This window comes from Neolamprologus multifasciatus, chromosome 2 (genome assembly GCF_963576455.1).
Source record: "Neolamprologus multifasciatus chromosome 2, fNeoMul1.2, whole genome shotgun sequence".
Taxonomy (NCBI): domain Eukaryota; kingdom Metazoa; phylum Chordata; class Actinopteri; order Cichliformes; family Cichlidae; genus Neolamprologus; species Neolamprologus multifasciatus.
The window spans coordinates 31,985,583-32,004,899 of NC_140440.1; the positions used below are offsets into that span (position 1 = coordinate 31,985,583).

At 41.9% G+C, this 19,317-nt stretch overlaps 2 protein-coding genes across 2 annotated transcripts; one reads left to right on the forward strand and one right to left on the reverse strand.

Moving 5' to 3' along the window:
- Positions 1 to 6,571: 6,571 nt before the first annotated feature.
- prss23 (serine protease 23) lies at positions 6,572 to 10,842 on the forward strand. The gene is made up of 2 exons (XM_085179567.1): positions 6,572 to 6,830; positions 8,358 to 10,842. Exon 2 carries the CDS (start codon positions 8,375 to 8,377, stop codon positions 9,476 to 9,478), a length of 1,104 nt encoding a protein of 367 aa, XP_085035693.1. The 5' UTR covers positions 6,572 to 6,830; positions 8,358 to 8,374; the 3' UTR covers positions 9,479 to 10,842.
- A 1,281-nt stretch (positions 10,843 to 12,123) lies between these two features.
- cfl1 (cofilin 1) lies at positions 12,124 to 18,927 on the reverse strand. Its single transcript, XM_085179607.1, has 4 exons — positions 18,786 to 18,927; positions 14,809 to 15,119; positions 14,646 to 14,722; positions 12,124 to 13,151 (listed from the first exon to the last, which is right to left on the reverse strand). Exons 1-4 carry the CDS (start codon positions 18,786 to 18,788, stop codon positions 13,039 to 13,041), a joined length of 504 nt encoding a protein of 167 aa, XP_085035733.1. The 5' UTR covers positions 18,789 to 18,927; the 3' UTR covers positions 12,124 to 13,038.
- Positions 18,928 to 19,317: the final 390 nt, after the last annotated feature.

The following is a 19,317-nucleotide window of genomic DNA, read 5'->3' on the forward strand; positions in this document are numbered from 1 at the left end:
TTCAGGAGCCAAGCGTTAAAGACACAAACGTGAAGTTGAGGAAAAGTACACCAGGAAACTATGTTAAACATCTGAGATATGTAATGTTTAGTGAATTTCCACAACTAGTCAACAAAAAATATTTTTTTGTACTTTTTCTAAAATGAGCATTTATTGGATGCTCAGTAAAGCTGCTCTGTTTCCCATCCAGAGCAGAATCTACAGACTGGAGGAGAAAGTGCTCACTCATCTAAAAAGGACTTCAGGTGAAATAGGTCTCATTTAAGCAGTGTTGGGAAGGTTACTTTTAAAATGTATTCCATTACAGAATACAGAATACATGCCCCAAAATGTATTCTGTAACGTATTCCGTTACGTTACTCAATGAGAGTAACGTATTCTGAATACTTTGGATTACTTAATATATTATCATGCTGTTTACAACTACATGAATGTACTATTGCTGTGATTTATTACTGTTACTGAAGGTCCGCGGCTCCGAACCGTAGTAAAGGGACCTCTGGCTAATACGGTGGGTTCTGTGTCGGGCTTGTAGCCGAAAAATAGCTTTACTTTGTTGTCTGGGTCAACTTTGCTAGCGAGAGACAGAGAGATGAGTTGAAAGGCTGCTCCAACAGAACTTATTGTTTTTGGAGGAAAACACGAACACGGTGTACAGTCGAGTCTTAATAGCTTACTTACAACTGGGCTCGTCAGGCACTCTTCTTGGCTGCAGTGGTTATTATTATATTTACATGCTTCCAGCTCCCGTTTTTGCTCGATGACAACTCGTACTTTTCCTTTTTCTTCCTCCCTCGCTCACAGACACATAACGGGTATGGCAGTCCATTCTCCCTGCAGCACGGACTACACTGCCCATGATGCTACATTCTTTAGAGCTATACCGGTAGCATTCTGCCAACAACAACAGGCGCTCTCTCACCCAGGAAACATGCAGAGAGAGAGCGTCACCCTGTAACCATGGCAACCGTAACGCTGCCGCCTGGAACAACAGAACGTAGCTTTCAAACAAAACCCAAACAGGCCTGACCCGCGACAATATGAAACAGGGAAGTACCGCCGTGCAATCCATTTATTTCAACAAAGTAACTGTATTCTAAAAACCACCTTTTTAAACGGTAACTGTAACGGAATACAGTTACTCATATTTTGTATTTTAAATACGTAACAGCGGTACATGTATTCCGTTACTCCCCAACACTGCATTTAAGGCGGACTCTGATAGCACCATGTGGGAGACCATCAATGCAACGGACCAATCAGAAAATAGTCAAGTTTTTCTAAGAAGTGGTTTCTGACTTTTTGAACTTTTTGACCAGTTTGCAATGAGTCCTTGTTTACTTGAGACCAGTTATCACAAGTAAATTAGAGTAACTCCTTCATGCCTGACTGTTGAATCTGAACAGCTTTTGAATGTGGCATTTGTGTGGGTACTCCACCTTCTTCCCACAGTCCACAGACATACATTTTAGGTTAATTTGTGATTCTATGTCTGTCTCTCTGTGTTAACACATCCACTAGACTGGTAATCTGTCCAGGTTGTACACACTCTATGACAGCTGGGCTACTAAATTCAGTTTTATTTACATAGTACGAATTCACAACCACACTCACTTCAAGCTGCTTTATATTGTAAGGTAGACCCCAAAGTATTAGAGTGAAAACCCCAACAATCTGACCATTCCCTGTGAACTGCATTTGGTGAGAGTCTGAAGGAAAAATTCCTGTTAAACGGGAAGAAACCTCTGGCTGAACCATTTTCATTGAAGGAGCAGTCATCTGACACAACCGTTGAGGGTGACTCCTGGGGAAAGAGAAGAGCTGAAAAGAGAGCATAGAGAGAGGACAAAACTTAATGATATGCAGTAGTAAAACCTCCCGCCAAGGAGTCTGAGCCTATACCAGCATAACTAAGGGATGCTTCAGGGTTGCTTGATCCAGCCCTAACTATAATCTTTATCAAAAAGGAAAGTTTAAAGTTTGATCTTAAAAGTAGGAATTCAACTTGGGAGTTGGTTCCAATGGAAGGCAGGGGGGTACTTCTAGAAACAGTAGGAACTTCAAGTAAGTCTAAGGTTAAGAAAATGGATAGATGGATGGATGGTTGGTTGGATGGTGTAGTATATATACATAGTATAGTATATATGCTGTGTTGGTCAAATAGCTCTTACAGCTGGTCTGTGAAGGACCTGGTGCTTAGACAAAGAATTTCCACTGAAGTGAGGGTCCCACCTGGTGTCCATGTATGACAAGCATAATCTGTAACGTGGCGTTTGAGGTCTGCAATGCAGTGGGAAAAAAATCTGTCTTCTAACAAAGGCAGCAGTGTGTCAGCATCATTTGAGTCTCAGTCCAGGAATTTTCTTTCATGTGGAGCTGACGTGTTTCCTCCAAATAGCAAAAACATGAAACTTGGGCACTTTTACAGTCTAAAATATGCAAACTAGTCAGAAACGTGTTTATTTTCACTCACCAGCACCCAAAGCATACTGGCAGCTTGGTTTCCAGGCTTTAGCCCTTTGGGACCTTTGACCAGAATCGGCAGGTACAGCTTAAAGAATTGAATTAATGCTGGCAAGCATAACAAATGGTTTCGGAAAGGAAAGAATCACCACCATCTGTTTTTTTTTAACAGCTTCTTCCTTTAACTGAATATAGCGGCTGTTCCTTTCCCTAAATACTGAACCATGGACAAACTTTGAAACATGTGCTTAACAACGATCTGCTAATCAACCACATTACCAACAGCAGACAGGTGGGACACTGGGAGGCTTTTTATACACACTGATTTATGCAGGATAACAAACTGAGTAAATTGTACCAGAGAGTTTCAGTCATGTGTAATAAATTTGAATACAGCTGAACAAATACAGGCTGTAAAAACTTTTGGGGAAATCAGGTTTTCTGCTTCCTTTGAAGGGCATATTACTCTACTATAATTCTACTTTAGCTTTTGCTAACGCACACCTTTTTTCTTCAATTGAAGGATTTTTTTTCATATTTTGAAAGGTAAAATCACACCTTTTATCTTAGACCACACACAGCACCTCCAAAGTTCACTGCTTGTATCACATTTATTTAATTTGCTTTAAGTGTAGAAGGTGAAAAGTTATCTGTGGAACTTCTAAAGTGGTGTAAAAATACAAACTGTGATTGTTATTTTTATGCTTTAGCTTTTGCAGAGATTTTGTGTAGCTGTAGGGTCTGTTGGTAGATTTTATCCCTTGTGGTTAAACGATGGCCATAGTGGAGATGATACAACCTACTGACACGACCTTTGACACTGCACTCACACATTGTTTGCACACAAATGACCACCGGCTGCAGCAATCATCAAGGAGAGAAATAAAATCGTTCTTATTGAATTGCAGAAAACTGCAAAGCCAACAGTTTATATTTGATTGTGTATTCAACATTTCATAAAAAAGATAATGTTAAATGATTGTGTATATAATTAATTACTGCACTTAATAACAAAATTATGTACAGCTGGGTTGCACAATTACTGGTGGTTTATCTTTCTAATCATGCATGTGAACATTTGGCATGCAACAGTGATGGTTGAAAATATAGATTTACAACAATATTATGATGGTATTTACAAGTTTTGATAGTATTTTATAGTACTTGCCTGTAATTTGCATGAAGGCCACTAACTTGTCTGCAAACAGTCACCAGCTACTCACCAAGCAGTAGTTGTGTTATTGTAGGGTCATTGCCTTACAATATAAAGCGCCTTGAGGCAACTGTTGTTATGATTTGGTGCTATATGAATAAAACTGAGCCGAACTGAAATTGAACAGAAATAGTGGAACTGTAAAAAATGCTGTCCGAACTGGAAACTGAGAGCATTAAAACCTGTACTGTAGTGCTACAGCCAACACATTTGAAAAAGTGCAACTTTTACTTTGAAGGAAAATGGTCTCTGTTTCCAGTTTGCATCGCATTTTTCACAGTTTCACAACCACTTGGAGAGTACTTGGGGAATGTTTGCAGAAAAGTGGGTAACTTCCATGCAATTTGCCAGTGCCCAAAGCAATCACAGTGAGGTTTTTAAACCATCTTTGCAACCAATTTCACCTTGAAACTCCCGACAACCACTTGCCAACCAGATTGGGAGTACAGATTTGTGGTTGCCAGGGGATCACTGACTGGTCTCTAGGCCTGTCTGACTGGGGCCTGATCACTTGATAGTGTCACACGTCCAAAACAGCAGTCATAGTTATTGTTGTGTGGTTAGCAGTCATGTGACTGAACAGAAATTACCCCTTTATTCCAGTCTTTGTAGTAAGCTAAGCTAACGGGTTGGTGTCTGGAAATCAATACTTTGCAGAGGGCTGTTAATCTCCTCATCTCCGCGCTGGCAGGAAAACAAACAGTATTTTTCTGGTAACATGTGCATCTTCTGCCCTGTTTAATTTGAGCAGAACGTTTTGTGAGGAACATAGAAAAGAACAGGACGGAAAGAGAGAAATTCCAGAGAGAAACATAAGCCAAGCTGCTCGGTGCCAAACACACACATGCAAACACACAAAACGTCTTGTGGTCGCTGCCTGTAGCACAGAGACAGGCAGTGATACCATCTTGCTTACAGAAATCGCATCAACACTTCTCTAGCTTTTTGCATGCTATCTTTCTTACCATCCTTCATATCTCAGAGGGAATATACCTTACACTCAATCTGTCAGCACCATAGTTTTCCCTGAGCACCAGCTGAATGTCTAATTACAGAGATGAGGAGCGGGTTGGGTAGGTGTTCTTCTCGGGTGACATTTGCTCTGAGGACAGCAGCGACAGACAGACTTCTGTCTTTGGTGGGAGATTCTTTGGCTTCCCTGAAAGCACCGTCTCTGTGACTGGGAGCTCTGTTTTCTGCAACAAGTCGTCGAATAGTGTCACTCCAGGGCTTCCCAAATTCCACAGGTTGACAGATTCAAAAGACCTCTGGAAATCAAGGTCAGAGGACGCGGTGAACTCTGCAGCTAACGTGCCCTAACAGTCGTCTGCCTGCCAGCTAGAGTGTCTGAGTGCGCTGAAGTTGGTCTTCAAATTTATCTAGCTTTTGGCACGCATGAAAAGTGTGATGCCAGGAACAAGATTTTTCTTGCTATGGTGTAGCTGTGGGCTACAAAACTCAACACCAGACACTTATTATGATATAAAATGAACACTTATATTCTGTGACTAAGTTGTTAGAAGAGAAACAGTAATCAGGAATGGTGATTCATGGAAGTGAATGTTAAGTTTTCATGTCACAACAGAGCTACACTAAAGATATTACAGCGGGGAGAGTGTTATGGAAAGAAACAGAAAGAGTTTTTCTAATAAAGGGAATTTCCCATTCCCTCCAAAACAACATATATAAACTACATGTCCAGTGACACTTATATAATTTCCCCCATGCAACAAACAGAATGCTCACATATTTAATACTAAGTCATATAATTATATGTATAACGAAAACTTAAAAAGTAGGCTGCTTTTATTGGCGATTTATATACAGTTATGCTTGGTAGCTTACATGCACTCACCATGGGCATGAAGTTTGAAGACCAGACTTTAAAAAAGTGGTGACAATTCAATTCAATTCAATTCAATTTTATTTATATAGCGCCAAATCACAACAAATGTCGCCTCAAGGCGCTTCATAGATACAGAGAAAAGCCCAACAATCATATGACCCCCTATGAGCAAGCACTTTGGCGACAGTGGGAAGGAAAAACTCCCTTTTAACAGGAAGAAACCTCCGGCAGAACCAGGCTCAGGGAGGGGCGGCCATCTGCTGCAACCGGTTGGGGTGAGAGAAGGAAGACAGGATAAAAGACATGCTGTGGAAGAGAGACAGAGGTTAATAACAGATATGATTCAATGCAGAGAGGTCTGTTAATACATAGTGAGTGAGAAAGGTGACTGGAAAGGAAAAACTCAATGCATCATGGGAATCCCCCGGCAGCCTACGTCTATTGCAGCATAACTAAGGGAGGATTCAGGGTCACCTGGTCCAGCCCTAACTATATGCTTTAGCAAAAAGGAAAGTTTGAAGCTTAATCTTAAAAGTAGAGATAGTGTCTGTCTCCTGAATCCAAACTGGAAGCTGGTTCCACAGAAGAGGGGCCTGAAAACTGAAGGCTCTCCCTCCCATTCTACTTTTAAATACTCTAGGAACAACAAGTAGGCCTGCAGAGCAAGAGCGAAGTGCTCTAATAGGGTGATATGGTACTACAAGGTCATTAAGATGGGGCCTGATTATTTAGTGTTATATAGCTAAAATTGAATGAAATTGAATTGAACTGAAACTTTCTTGCTTTAAATTGAAATTTTTGGGCAGCCTGAGGAACATTCAGTAGAAAGATGATTTGTAATTTGACATTTAAGGAAAACTTTATAAGCCGTTTAAAACCAGTACCATTCAGCACCATTCAGTCAAAAAGTCCGTTTAACTTTGTCTTATGATTAAACCTGTAAAACTACAGCGCGTGCTGCCCCTCGGCACCCTGGCAGGCGGGAAGTAGAGGGGCACTAGGACCGCGAGGCCGGCCGGTGCATGAAGAGAAAACACTTGTTTTCAGGCTCGAGGTTTTATTTGTGGCGCTCAGGCTGAGCAGAGCAGGTTTCACGGCACGCCCCGAGACTCGCTCCACACCTGGAGCTGCATGTGCACGCGCTGTAAAAGAGCCTTTGAGATTTACCTGTCGGAGGTGGGAGAAAGTAGCTAACCTGTCAGCGCAGAGGTGGAGGACAACCTGGGGAAATGATCCCGAAGGAGTCGTCTGATGGGGAGGAGAACTTGACTGGGATGTAAACACGGACTATCGATCTCTAATCAGGAGGTAATAATGGGAGGCTTGGCTGGGAACTGCTGCTGTGTCTCTACTGGGATACATAAAGCGCTAAAATCGAGTTACATTCACATTTACGAATTATTTTTGTGCGTGAACAATTTCCTGAATGAGGTGGTTGAAAGATTTTCTAAGAAGTTTTTTAAGCAAACTTTAAGCTACGGTCCATCTCACTGCAGCATATGATCTATATGGACTAGATCAGATGCTGATCGGGAAGTTTTCTGCAGGGTTTTAGATAATTTCCTTGGATGATTGTAGATATTTAACTGTTCTAAATGACTTGTTGACCTATAATCAGCTAAACAAGTCTCTCACGAATGATAACCAGACATTTCAGGAACAAGGTAAAAGCTGAAATCAGTTTTTGGCAAAGTGATTTTTATATATGCTTTAAAAAAATCTCATTGAGATTAAAAATCTTCTTTTCTGGAAAGACCTGGGGTCAGCAGAAAGGGCAACAAATATGATATAACAGCTCTATAAATATATTTTAAGCGTAAAAAAAAAGGAAATGGATTGTTTGTAATGTAGGACACAGCCATTTCTTTATCTTATCCTAACTGCTTACCAAAATAAGTAAAAACAAATCCAAACATCAGGACTCACTTCCTGTAAGGGCTGGACTTTGATATGCGATATAAAAACTGTTTGCACTTGGTCTGCTCAAAGACACACCGTGATCTCAGGTTACTCGTAAAACATGGATTACGCGTCTTCCCAGGCTGTTACCACTTTGAATGTCCTCACAGCTGCCATGGAAGGATATTTGTACTTTCTCAGCTTACAGGACCCCTTTGTTGCAGCTCTACCTCCGTTACAGTGCTTTATGGGGCAGCTCATAGGTGTGTGGACAGGCCCCACCCTGTCTTTAGTTAGGAGTAATGCTCTGTTCTGCGGCCCTGCCTGGACTTGTAGCCTTTTTACTTTTTTTACACACCTGCTCTTTTCGTGCCATGAGTGCCTGGGGATCCACAGTCTTTAAAGGGGATCAAGTGTCTGTTTATCCCTGATAATCTGCCCTGAAAGCCCGAAAGCCTTGTGTACACTGTAACATAGTTAATGTGTAATGAAAAATACCTCCTTACATCCGAGTGCCTTTAAAAACTCTCAAGTTTGTTAAAGAAGTTTAACAAACTCAGCTTTTTTTTCTGACTCTTTCACTGACTTTTCTTTGTAATTTGTCATACATTAAACCACGTCTCTGCTTCCACTGGGCTGAAATCCCATTTTCCTGGTAATCTATATTGAAGGAACAAGAGGTTCATTGTTGCCTCTCCACACCACATGAAGTTCAGGCCTGCGTTGCAACATAAAACTTTCTAAGCCGACCTCACTTGTGGTGTGATTTACAATCAATAATCATCAGAAAACAAGTGCAGATTTATGAAGGGATTAGAGTTTGTGTATTTCTGGGGCATCTTGTTTGGGAATGTTTTCCACATTTGTCGTTCCTGGCAAACGTGTAGGAATCCATGCGATCTCAGAGACGCCTGATCATTTTCTGTGTCCTTTCAGTGTTTTCCATCACCACCATGACGCCGTCCGGGAGCTCCCTCCTGACTCACCTGCTTCTTCAGCTCCCCCTCACCTTCTCTCTCCTCCACCCTCCTCCAGCCCACGTCCCCACGCTGGTCCCTCACGCTCCGACGCCTCTCGCCCGCTCCCGCTTCAGTGCTCACGCTCAGCTGGATTTCACCACTCACTGCAACGCAAGTTGCTTCCACAGAGGAGAGCAGGAAGAGCAGCTCACGGAGAAACTGGCATTCGAGACCTTGTACGCCGACGGCTCGCGCACTCTCACCACGGTAGATGTGGAGGATGACGCAGAGTTCGGAGGAGCTCACCCTTCGCCCCGGAGAGTGAAGCCCAGGCGAGTGAGACGGCAGATCTATGGAGCGGATGGCCGCTTTAACATACAAGGTGACAACTTCCTGTTGGATTACCCCTTTTCCACAGCTGTGCGGATCTCCACCGGCTGCACCGGCGTTCTCGTGTCTCAGCGGCACGTCCTTACAGCTGCACACTGTGTGCACGATGGGAAGGATTATGTCAATGGGGCGCGAAGGCTCAGGGTGGGCTTCCTGATCCCTCCGTCTATCAACGGCACAAAAACACACTTCACTTCTGCCAAGAAGCCTCTGGTCCACTGGGTGCGGGTGAGACGCACCCGTGTGCCAAAGGGCTGGATCCAGGGTCCTCAGGAGGTTAGCATGGAGTTCGATTATGCCCTGCTGGAGCTGCGTTGGCCTCACCGTCGTCCCTTCATGCGCCTCTCTGTGGCTCCGTCCTCTGACGATCTGGCAGGCCATCGCATCCACTTCTCCGGTTTCGACAGCGACAGGCCCGGGCAGCTCGTGTACAGGTTTTGTCCCGTGGAAGAAGAGTCCAATGACCTGATATATCAGCACTGCGATGCCCGACCTGGAGCCAGTGGCTCTGGAGTATACGGCCGAGTGTGGGACAACAACTTAGAGCGCTGGGAAAGGAAGGTCATCGGCATCTTCTCTGGACACCAGTGGCTGGAGATAGATGGCGAGAACCGGGATTACAATGTGGCCGTGCGCATCACTCCTTTAAAGTTCGCTCAGATCTGTTACTGGGTTCATGGAAACCGGCTAGACTGTGTCCAGGACTGAGAAAGACCAAAGCCAGGAGGTTTAAAGCGGAGCATGAAAAACACAATAAAGGTCAAAATGACTTAAAAAAACACACAGGGTCAAATATCTGATCCATTTCAACACTGAGTTATTTCTCTCCTGTCTTTAATTTGCTCCCTGTAACCTCTGGGCCTATTAAATAAAGCAGCCTGTGAGATCATCAGAACGGCATCTTTTAATATGTTTTCACTCGCAGTCAGATTAATAAGTCAGTGTTTCCACAGCATTAACAGAAGCCACTTTTAACGAGAGGGGGAAAAAACACTGTAACTCATGTGAGTGTCAGTAGCTGCACATTATTTTCCTACTGTGGATAAATGTAATCCACCAAGGCTGTATTTGCATCTTTCCTGCTCTGGCTTTGGGGACTTGGTTTTTGGTATCTTGAGAGCGGAGACAGTTTGCTGTTCTTGGTCCGGACTGGAAACACAGAGTTTTGACTTTATTTTATTTTTAAAAAATGCTTGGTATATTTTAATAAACAGAGATTTATAACTGTGCGTGTCCATAGTCTTGACTCTGGTTCAGGAGTGGTGCTGTGCTGCCCTCCTGTGGTCATAACACCTGCTGCCGCTGTGGAGGAGTGACGATCCAGTTAGAGGAGTCTGCAGAACTGCAGAACAGAAGAGGCCGTGCCTCAAGCGGAGGCTCAAACCCGTCTGACGGGCTTTGCAAAATGAAGGCGGTGTGCATTTTGGACGGTTCTCATACCAAAGCACTCGATACTACAAACCACATTCACTCACACATTTATTTGTTTTAGTCTATGCTTTTAAGCACTTTCTAGCTATCTTTCTTTTGCACTGGGTTCAGTGTCTTACCCAAAGCTGGAGATCGAGAAACTCAACATGTGATCGGTAGGGGACCAACTCTACTCCACTCTACAATGAACCATTAAAGACAGAAAATTATGGTTTTTAAAGTCAATAATCCATAAAAGTTGTTTTTCTTTTCTTTTTTTTAATTGTGGGGCAGAGTTTAGGTAATGAGCTGCCAGTTATTATGGCAGCATTTCTTTTTAATGTGCAAAAACTGAGACGTCTTACTCTTATTAAGATATCTCAGGCTAGGTGGGTGTCAGTAGTTGACATTTAGATGTTCAGATGTGAACATTTTCAAAATCTATTTAAAATTTGTTACGCTTAAATAAAGACAAGCAATTTTTTTTTAAGGGTTATTAAGAGATAGTTTCGCAGGCTGATCCTGATTAAGACAATTTAGGCTATATGTGGCCCAGGAACTAAAAAAAGATCGGCACTCCTTGTTTTAGGCTGAGAAATCCAACACAGGAGTGTCAACGTGTGACCTGGATGGCTATGCAAACTAAAGACATTAGTGTTAAATTACATGATTTTATTGTATTTATTTTATGATCCGGATCATTTTAAGGCAAACTGAGCTGTCTACCTGGCTCAGAAACTGCAGTCCAAATTCCAGGTTAGGACACTGTAAAATGCAAATAAAAACAGAACGGTTAGCAAATCTCATAAAGCCATATTTTTTTACAATAAAAAGGCTGGGCTAAATTGTGAAGATTTTTGAATATCTCATTATCTACAGTACATATTATCATCCACAGATTAAGAGAATCTGAAGATATCTGTGTGCACAAGGAACAAGGCTGAAAATCAATATTGCATGCCTGTGATGTTCGGGGACTGAGGCAGCGCTGCTTTAAAAACACCCACGATGGAAATCACTGCACAGGCTCAGGAGCACTTCCAGAAATCATTGTTTGTTAAAAAAAGTTCACTGTTTAGTCCACAAATCCACAAATTCAGCTTAAAGCTCCATCATTACATGAAGCAATGAAAGCATACATTGCTTCATCTTTGCATGATGGAGCTTCATTGAAAGCTTGCATATTTCAGCAAGACATTGCTAAACCACATACTGCTTCTATTACAACAGTATGGCTTCACAGCTGTAGAGTCCGGTTGCTGAACTGACCTGCAGCCCAGACTTGGGAGTGGCTGAAGCTCAGGAGGTAGAACAGATCATCTGTTAATTGGCAGGTTGCCATTTCGATAACTGGCTGCTCCAGTCTGCAAGATAATCCCAAGTTGCTCTCTGGATCCATCGGTGTGCAAATATTAGATAGAAAGCACGTATGGGTGTGTGTGGGTGAATGACACAAGTTACATAAAGTGCTTTGAGTAGAAACGTGCTATGCAAGAACCAGTCATTCGACCGCCAACGGGAAACATTTGGAGACTCCATGACACAAAATAAATGAGAGGCTGATGATCAGCTGGAATCTTTCCTGTGTTCTTTTGTGAATAAATTTTGTGTTTAGGATTTGCAAATCATTGCATTATGTGTTTGTTTTTTCATTTTGATTCCCTCAGTGGGTTTATTTTGATTTTCACCGACTCGTTTTGCTGGCAATATGTCAGTAAAGATTTTCAACATGAATATTTCATCAAGAAATATTGTTCAGTACATTAACTGAACATAGGACACTTTCATGCAAAATGATATACATTTTCTTGGACTGGAAATGCAGGTTGTGCTTTAAATACTGGTCCTCCATGCCCATGTAGCTACTAAAAATAATTCTGCGTCACGCATCATCAAAAAGCCAAAACACTGCTGAGAGTAAACAAACTCAAGAGCAGCACGTGTCAGTAGTTTAGTGCTTTTTATTAGAGATAAGGAGACGATACAAAACATCCACCATTCAGTATTCAATCTAAACTCTGACCACTGGTCTTTCATATACACATTGCTCCCCATCAGACCTTCATAACACCAAAGTTTTTAAATTGAGGAAATCCTGGTTTTAACGAGTACAAGGAATGTCTGTTCACTACATCAAATGTCATGTTTTTTCTCACCCGGAACTGGAAATATAAAGGAATTGCTCAAGTTTTGGAACCTTTCAAAAACAAAAAAAAGAACAATGGAATAACAAAACAAAGAAAAGAAATTATATATATTTAACCGTGTTCCCCCAGAGTGTTTTTATACAGCTCCTGTAATCAAATGAATTAGTTCATTACTACACCTACTCAACTATACACACTTACAAAACTTAACTTGTTTTTTTTGGCAAAAAAAACAAAAAAACAAACAAAACAAAAAAACGTAGTTGGAACAATTATCTGTCAGGATTCAGTGGTTGGGAAACTAGAAGGTTTGCTGACCGTCTCTTTCGCTACAGTCAGTCAAATGGAACCTGGAAAGAATGAAACCCTGTCCTTAAACATGAACTGTGTGTATTTAATTTTAATCATCGTCATCATTTTCCTTCTTCAGTTGTATCTTAATGTTTTCCTTTGTGTTTTGTTCATAATCTTTACGTTGCATGAACTGGAATGACAGTCGGATTCGTTGTTGTTTTATTTTTGTTGTTGTCGTTTTTTTAAAACTGTCACTTGACCCCAAAAACCCACCCATGATATCCCTCCCCGAGAGTCCCACGAATTGATGCTGGTTCTGCTTTTGCCCTTCTCCACACCACACTGGAATGAACAGCTAAACCCGACAGATGTGTCTGAAAGGCCTCAATCGAAGCCGGAGAGGAGGGGGAGGGATATTTATAAAGGAGCTCCTTCCAGACTGACTACCGATGAGCCACCGAGCTTTTCTGCCAGAGTGTGCCGGTCTTTAAGGTCTTCAAAACCGTTCACCTGCCATTCGTGCTTAATACCTGCAAAACAGACAGGCAGAGGCATCAAGGGGGAAAAAACTCAGCAGGTGAGCTCATTTGATGAATGTACACTGACAAACAAGTTTAACAGGAGAAAATATTCACTCATCCTACAAACAATGCCTGACATTTGGAAGCGTTTCAAATCCACTTCATTTTAATACAAAATTACTTAAATAACAAACAAACAAACAAAAACCTAAGGTGGACAGACACACAAAGTCCCAAATGAGCTCTTCTAGAACTCATGGTATCATATTATCCCAATACAGCAGTCGCCTCTCAGACTGCAGCCTTACTTGTGGTTCCTGAGTTTCTAAAAAGTAAAATGGGAGCCAGATTCTTCAGCTATTAGACTCCTCTCCCAGTTGGGTTCAGGGGACAAACACTCCTCTCTGCTCATAAGATCAAGCATTAAACTTGGTTAGAGCTGTATCAGCGGACCCTGAACCACTCTCACTTACACTGCTATAGACTCAGACTGCTGATTAACTTCCCATGATGCACTGAGCCCTATTAGATGCCACTACAGCATGCCATTAATTCTTGTCTTTTCTCTCTCCTGTAGCTTGGCCCTGTTAGTTTCTCGTGTTTTCTGCTCTTTTCATTTTCTTCTTTCATCTTCATGTCAACCATCACCAAGCATTTGCTCATAGGGCAGTGGTTCTTAAACATTTTATGGCTTGCAAAAAACCAAACAGAGCTCCTTCTTGTGTCACAAATCTTGTTTTTAACCTTAATAAAATACGGGGACCATGATGAGTTTAAAATCATATAAAAGCTGGGTGCGACACCATCAGCAAACTTATTGACCAAAAGAAACACTTCAAGTCATGTTTCACTTCATGATCGTCTCTGGCCGACTGCAGCCCAGCAGGGAGCAGCTCTTTATAGAAGTGCACTGTGAAAATGACCCTCTGTTCCCTCAATCTGAGACCTCAGTAAACACATCCCAGATGACTTTACAGACTTGACCACTAATTTCATATGTTAATTAATAAAACATGCAACTTGTGATCATTATTAGAATCAGAAAGCTCGTTGGCTAATAAAATGACAATCATAAGTCTTGTGCAGTGCTGGGTTTCACCGTTATATCCACCCTCACTAAACACCACAATTGCAACACCGTCTCTACTCACCAAAAACCTTATTTTCATCGTTAAGCTCACATGTGGCCACATTTAAAGGATCCACCCATCACATCTATGAACAACAACATCCAATACATAATTTCCCTATGGATTAATAAAGTATTGTGATACTGGGGACGTGGGGCTCGTCACTTATAATACTGACATTATTAAAACAATATTAAAACAATTAACTCAAAGATGCATTCATCCTTTGTGAGCTGAGGGCGAGAGCAGAGTCAGGTGATACCCTCTGTTGTGTTGTCTCGAGAGTGTTTACATAATTCAGGTTTGAGTGTGGTTCAAGATCAAGCGTGAATACTTGTTTCTGATGATTCTCTGATCACAACCAGACACTCACCTTCAAATTTCCTCTTGATGGCATCTTTTGAGCTGGCATAGATCATCTTACTCTTCAAGGGAGCGCTATCTGGAGCCCTGTGATGTAAGGAAAACAATTTAGCTCTAATGTCAATTTAATGAAGCTCAAAAACGTTTAAATGTGTAATAACGGTTGCTTTCACCAGAAGATAAAGACGAGGTCCTCCTTCTTTGTTTCTTTGGTCTCGTAGGTGGCGTCATACAGAGCATAGCGGCAATCGTTTGGGGGCAGCATCTTCACAAAGTGCTGGTATGGGTCCTGCACGGTGGTTCCCAAGTCGCCCACGAGGATCTCTTTGCCGTCGTCCAGAACAATGTTCTTCAGGTCCTTGCTCAGGCAGAACAGGATGGCCTTCTTCCTCTTCTTCTTCTCGTCCTCGTTTGGCTGAGCCTTACGCACCTTCATGTCATTGAAGACCGTGATGACTTCATCTGTGACTTTCACACCGGAGGCCTAAGGATCGAACCATGTGTTAATACAGAGTCTCATATATCAAAATCACGACAGCTGCCCTAAAACAACTCTTGAAAATTCAAGTAATTCCCTAACATGCCTGAATAGCTTCAGTACAGTATATAACTCATAATTCACAAAATATGTAGCCACTAGTTTATTAAGTTCCAAAATTAAGAACAAAATGTTATTAATGTGAACTGACTAATGCTTCTACTCATCAACAAGTCTGCAAAAAATGCCTTTAACTTTTCAAATGTGAGTATTATCCACATAATAAAAGATCGATGCAGCCACTGATGTCATCCACTAGTTTATGAAGGCTTGTTATGAAGCCTTAAACTAAGCGTCTTTGCCATCACCATCTTTTGAAACCAGATGCAAAAAGCAAGAGGCGGATCTGACAGAGAAACAGGTTATCCAGGATATTACCTCATTAGGAAAGTTGTGATAACAATGTTTTAACAAACTAACTAATACTAAAAACTAAAAAGCCATTTCCTCTAAATTTGTTTTTCATTTTGTTTAGTGTTCCAAGTTCATATACATCACTTGAGGTAGCTTTAATGTTTTTTTAAAGTATACTTTTTATTTCAATTGTTTACAATGAACTAAAAACCTTTTTGATCATTCAGAACATAAACCAAACACTAGATTACACAAATATGTTATTCAGACTGGAAAAACATCCAACCGAGAAAGTTCAAAAAAGGTTCCCAAACCTGTTTCCTCGCCCATCACTGGAATCATTATTAATCTGTTTGTCTGACTCTGCACGAGTTTTTTCAAAAAACAATGCCATGAACATTTTGGCATGTAAAATACCCACATTAATTTTTATTATAATTGTGTCCTCCCTGATACAAACCAAGCAGAAATGGCTTCAGGTCTGCTGGAATTTCTTTTCTTCAAAAAAAACCCTGTAATTTTTCAGCCCCTCTGCATTTACTATAAAAGGTGAGGGTATATTTTTATAGTAACTATTTAACTTGGCAGGAGATGCACAGGAACTGAATGTATTTTAAGCTGGAGTCAAACAAAAGGGTGGGTTTTTGTCACTTTTCTATAGTCACTGCTTCGTCAACGCGAGGCTGTGGTCTTCAACAGGCCAGACGTGACAACTACAGTAAATACAGACATCGTTAGGCTGAAGAATGGCCTGAGAGGGTGGCATGTGACCATCACACACACACACAGAGAGAGAGAGAGAGAGAGCAGGAACACTCCCAGTGACTGATGAGAAGGCTTGAACGCACAAAAGATGTGGTGATTACCAGATGTGGGCTGGATAAAACAAATCTGAATATTTTCACGAGTTTCAATTAAATAAACACTGATGATTTTGTCATAAAAACACAATTTCCTTAATAATATATAACAAGGGAATAGTGAAAACAAAACGGCAAACTGTGGCCAGTCTAGAAGTCCAAAGTCCACACTGAACATAAAAAACCCTATAAGTTCAGCTAACAGGTGTGTCTACACTTCTGTGAGTATGACTGGACGAGCAGTTATAAAACATTACCCAGCTTCGGCCTTTCTCCACGCAACAGGCATCTCTGCTATAAAGATGACCACGTGGGTGAGGGTGTGGTCAGGATTTGAGTATTTCAGTGTCGCCCTTAATCATGAACAATGAAGCTTCTGTTGAAATGTATAATACAGGCTACCCAAGCTCACTGTCACAATCATGTCTTCTGACTCTGTTTAAGGCCCCTAACAGGAAAGGAAAAACAGATCCCCCAAGCAATAGGAGAGAAAAAAAAAGACAATGAAAAGGAAATAATGGGGCAGGAAACACGGAAAACTGGGGGAGCAACCCGGGGCAGACATTGTATGTTTGCTCAGGGCGTTAAAGGCCAGTAAGATAATGAGAATTCCAGAGTAATAATTAACCAGTGAGCAGCCCTACTTAATTAATAAAGTAAGACTGGTACTGCACCATTTCTCCGTGCCTTTGCAGTTTGGTCAAGTTCACACACTATTTTGCACATGAGAAAGCACAGTCATCTCACTGCATTCTTCCTCGAAGGAAGGGATAAGAACTACAACCACCAAACATGGCCTGCAACTGTTAAATAATAATAAAAAGAGATGGTACTAGTTTTTTTGGGTTTTTTTTTTTTTTTTTTTGGGGAACCGTCATGACTGCGCTCAGACCCAGCTCTAATCTTATCTAATGATAATCACTGACGCCAAGGTTCAACTGAATCAGTACAAAGGAGTCACAGTCCAAGTCTTCCTTATCAGGATTACAGGCCTCTCACCTTTATGCTGCAGGACAATTTCACTGGAAGACCACGGCAGGCTTATGTCTAGACTCTCGGGGTGATTTAGTGCACGTCTGTGAGGATAGCGAGGAACATGGCGATAGTACTTAGATAAACATTATTTTTCCCTTTGGGGGCGGTGGGGGAAAACTATTCCTGCTTTTCTAGTGTTTCACATAGGAATGAATGAATGAATAGACATCTATTTATTTCCCCCCCGACCCGCGTGAGTAAACAGCTGTATGAATTAGATGCGCAACGCAAAATAAAAGATGCGCAGCGCCGAACGTGAAGAGACAGCGGCCCCGCTAGCTTCTAGTAAGCGGCCCCTAACACTGCCAAATTGGTGTTTCATAACGGTAATAATCCGGTCAAAGATGCGGTTCCTCCCTGAAGAAACGGAGTAAAGCTAGGGGGGGGGGAGTTGCGATAGGTCCAATCTAACTGCTGAGACATAAAAAAAAAAAAAATACAGCCCCAAACAAAATGGTCTTTGCACCAAATTCAGGGTGGGGCCATGAATGCAGCACACGCACATGTGAACGCTAGCTTGCTATATAAGGCAAAACTGCTCTAAAAAGGACCGGTCGTCTGTCAAATCGCACATTTATTCTCACGACGTTCCTCCACCACAATCATGCGGTTTGTGCTTTTGCCCTCACTGTGGGATAATATAATAATAGAAATAATAATAATGCTTTACGAATGCACCTGCACTTAAAACAGCGTCAGTATGGGAGCCGGGTACAGACAAAGAAGAAAATTTCAGCTAGCGCCATAATGGGTGTCATTTCTGGCTGCACTGTAACGCAGCTACTCCGGCTAACAATACAGCTAGCCGGGCAGCCCCGGAGGCACGGGTGCTGCTGCACCTGCCAGCGCCGCAGCTCTGTGATGCGGGAACACGGGTGAGCACAGGTGAAATAACTGAAACATGATGCAGTGGAAACACCGGAGCAGTGTCATGGCAACGGTGCGGACGTTAACTCAGACAGGGGCCCCTCGATAAAGCGGCTTTTTGTCGGCGAAACACTTGGGAGATGAACGAAATGGCGCCAGTGGCTTTTACTTAAAAAAAAATCGTTAGTGATTAACCTAGTCTGTTATCTCCATCGTGTGAAAATTGCCGCTCGGAAAGTTCGCTGAATGCGAACAGTGAAAGACCACACTGCGTTACGGTAGTATTAGCCATCCAGTTTCCTAGTCAGCTCCCCAGCCTAGCCAAGCGCTAGCACAGGCTCCTGCGGCATACAGCCGGCTCGAGTGACGCTAAAACACTTACAAATTAAACCCAGTTAAAACTCCCCGCGGGCTTAAACTGAGTCATTATTAGGCAGAAAAAACATCGAGAATGCATAAATAATACAAAAGTACGAAAAGACTGTGTTAAACCTACCATAGCTGTAGCTCTGGATTCGTCTGCGTCTGGTAGAAATTGAAAGGGCGATTGAATCGTCGCTCTTGCTCACAAACACTGGATGCGAAGCGTGAACGCGCCCCTAAGCGCGGCCCCGGCTAGACCAAAGTGCACGAGCGGGAGTGAATGTCTGTTAACCGCGGTAGTCCGGCTGTTGTGCCTACTGGTCATTAACAAACATGACGATAACACAGAGAGGGCCTCGAATCTAATCCACGCAAAATGAAACCAGGCACTAAGTGGCGCCTGGTTTAATTTTCAACTCATTTTTAAATATATAACATTTTTAAATATATAATATGTATCGTTTCACAATTTTCCCATTGCCATCTAATATATGTATATTTCATTAGGGTGGTGGCGGCAAGTGTACGTGAACAAATCAAACATACCAAACCGATAACAGAGTGCATTATGGGAATATGTGTTTTTCTTAAAATGTGGAAAAACCTACAAATCTCGGCAAGTGAGACCTATTTCACCTTCAGTGGCACTTAATGATGAGTAAAAG

Bases quoted from the DNA above. Each gene is read 5' to 3' on its own strand.
- cfl1 (XM_085179607.1), bottom strand. The intron at 14,723-14,808 runs GTGAAAGCAACC...CTTACATCACAG, and splicing joins GACCTCGTCTTTATCTTCTG to GGCTCCAGATAGCGCTCCCT. The intron at 13,152-14,645 runs GTGAGTGTCTGG...TCTGTTTTGCAG, and splicing joins CATCAAGAGGAAATTTGAAG to GTATTAAGCACGAATGGCAG.
- prss23 (XM_085179567.1), top strand. From the start codon at position 8,375: ATGACGCCGTCCGGGAGCTCCCTCCTGACTCACCTGCTTCTTCAGCTC.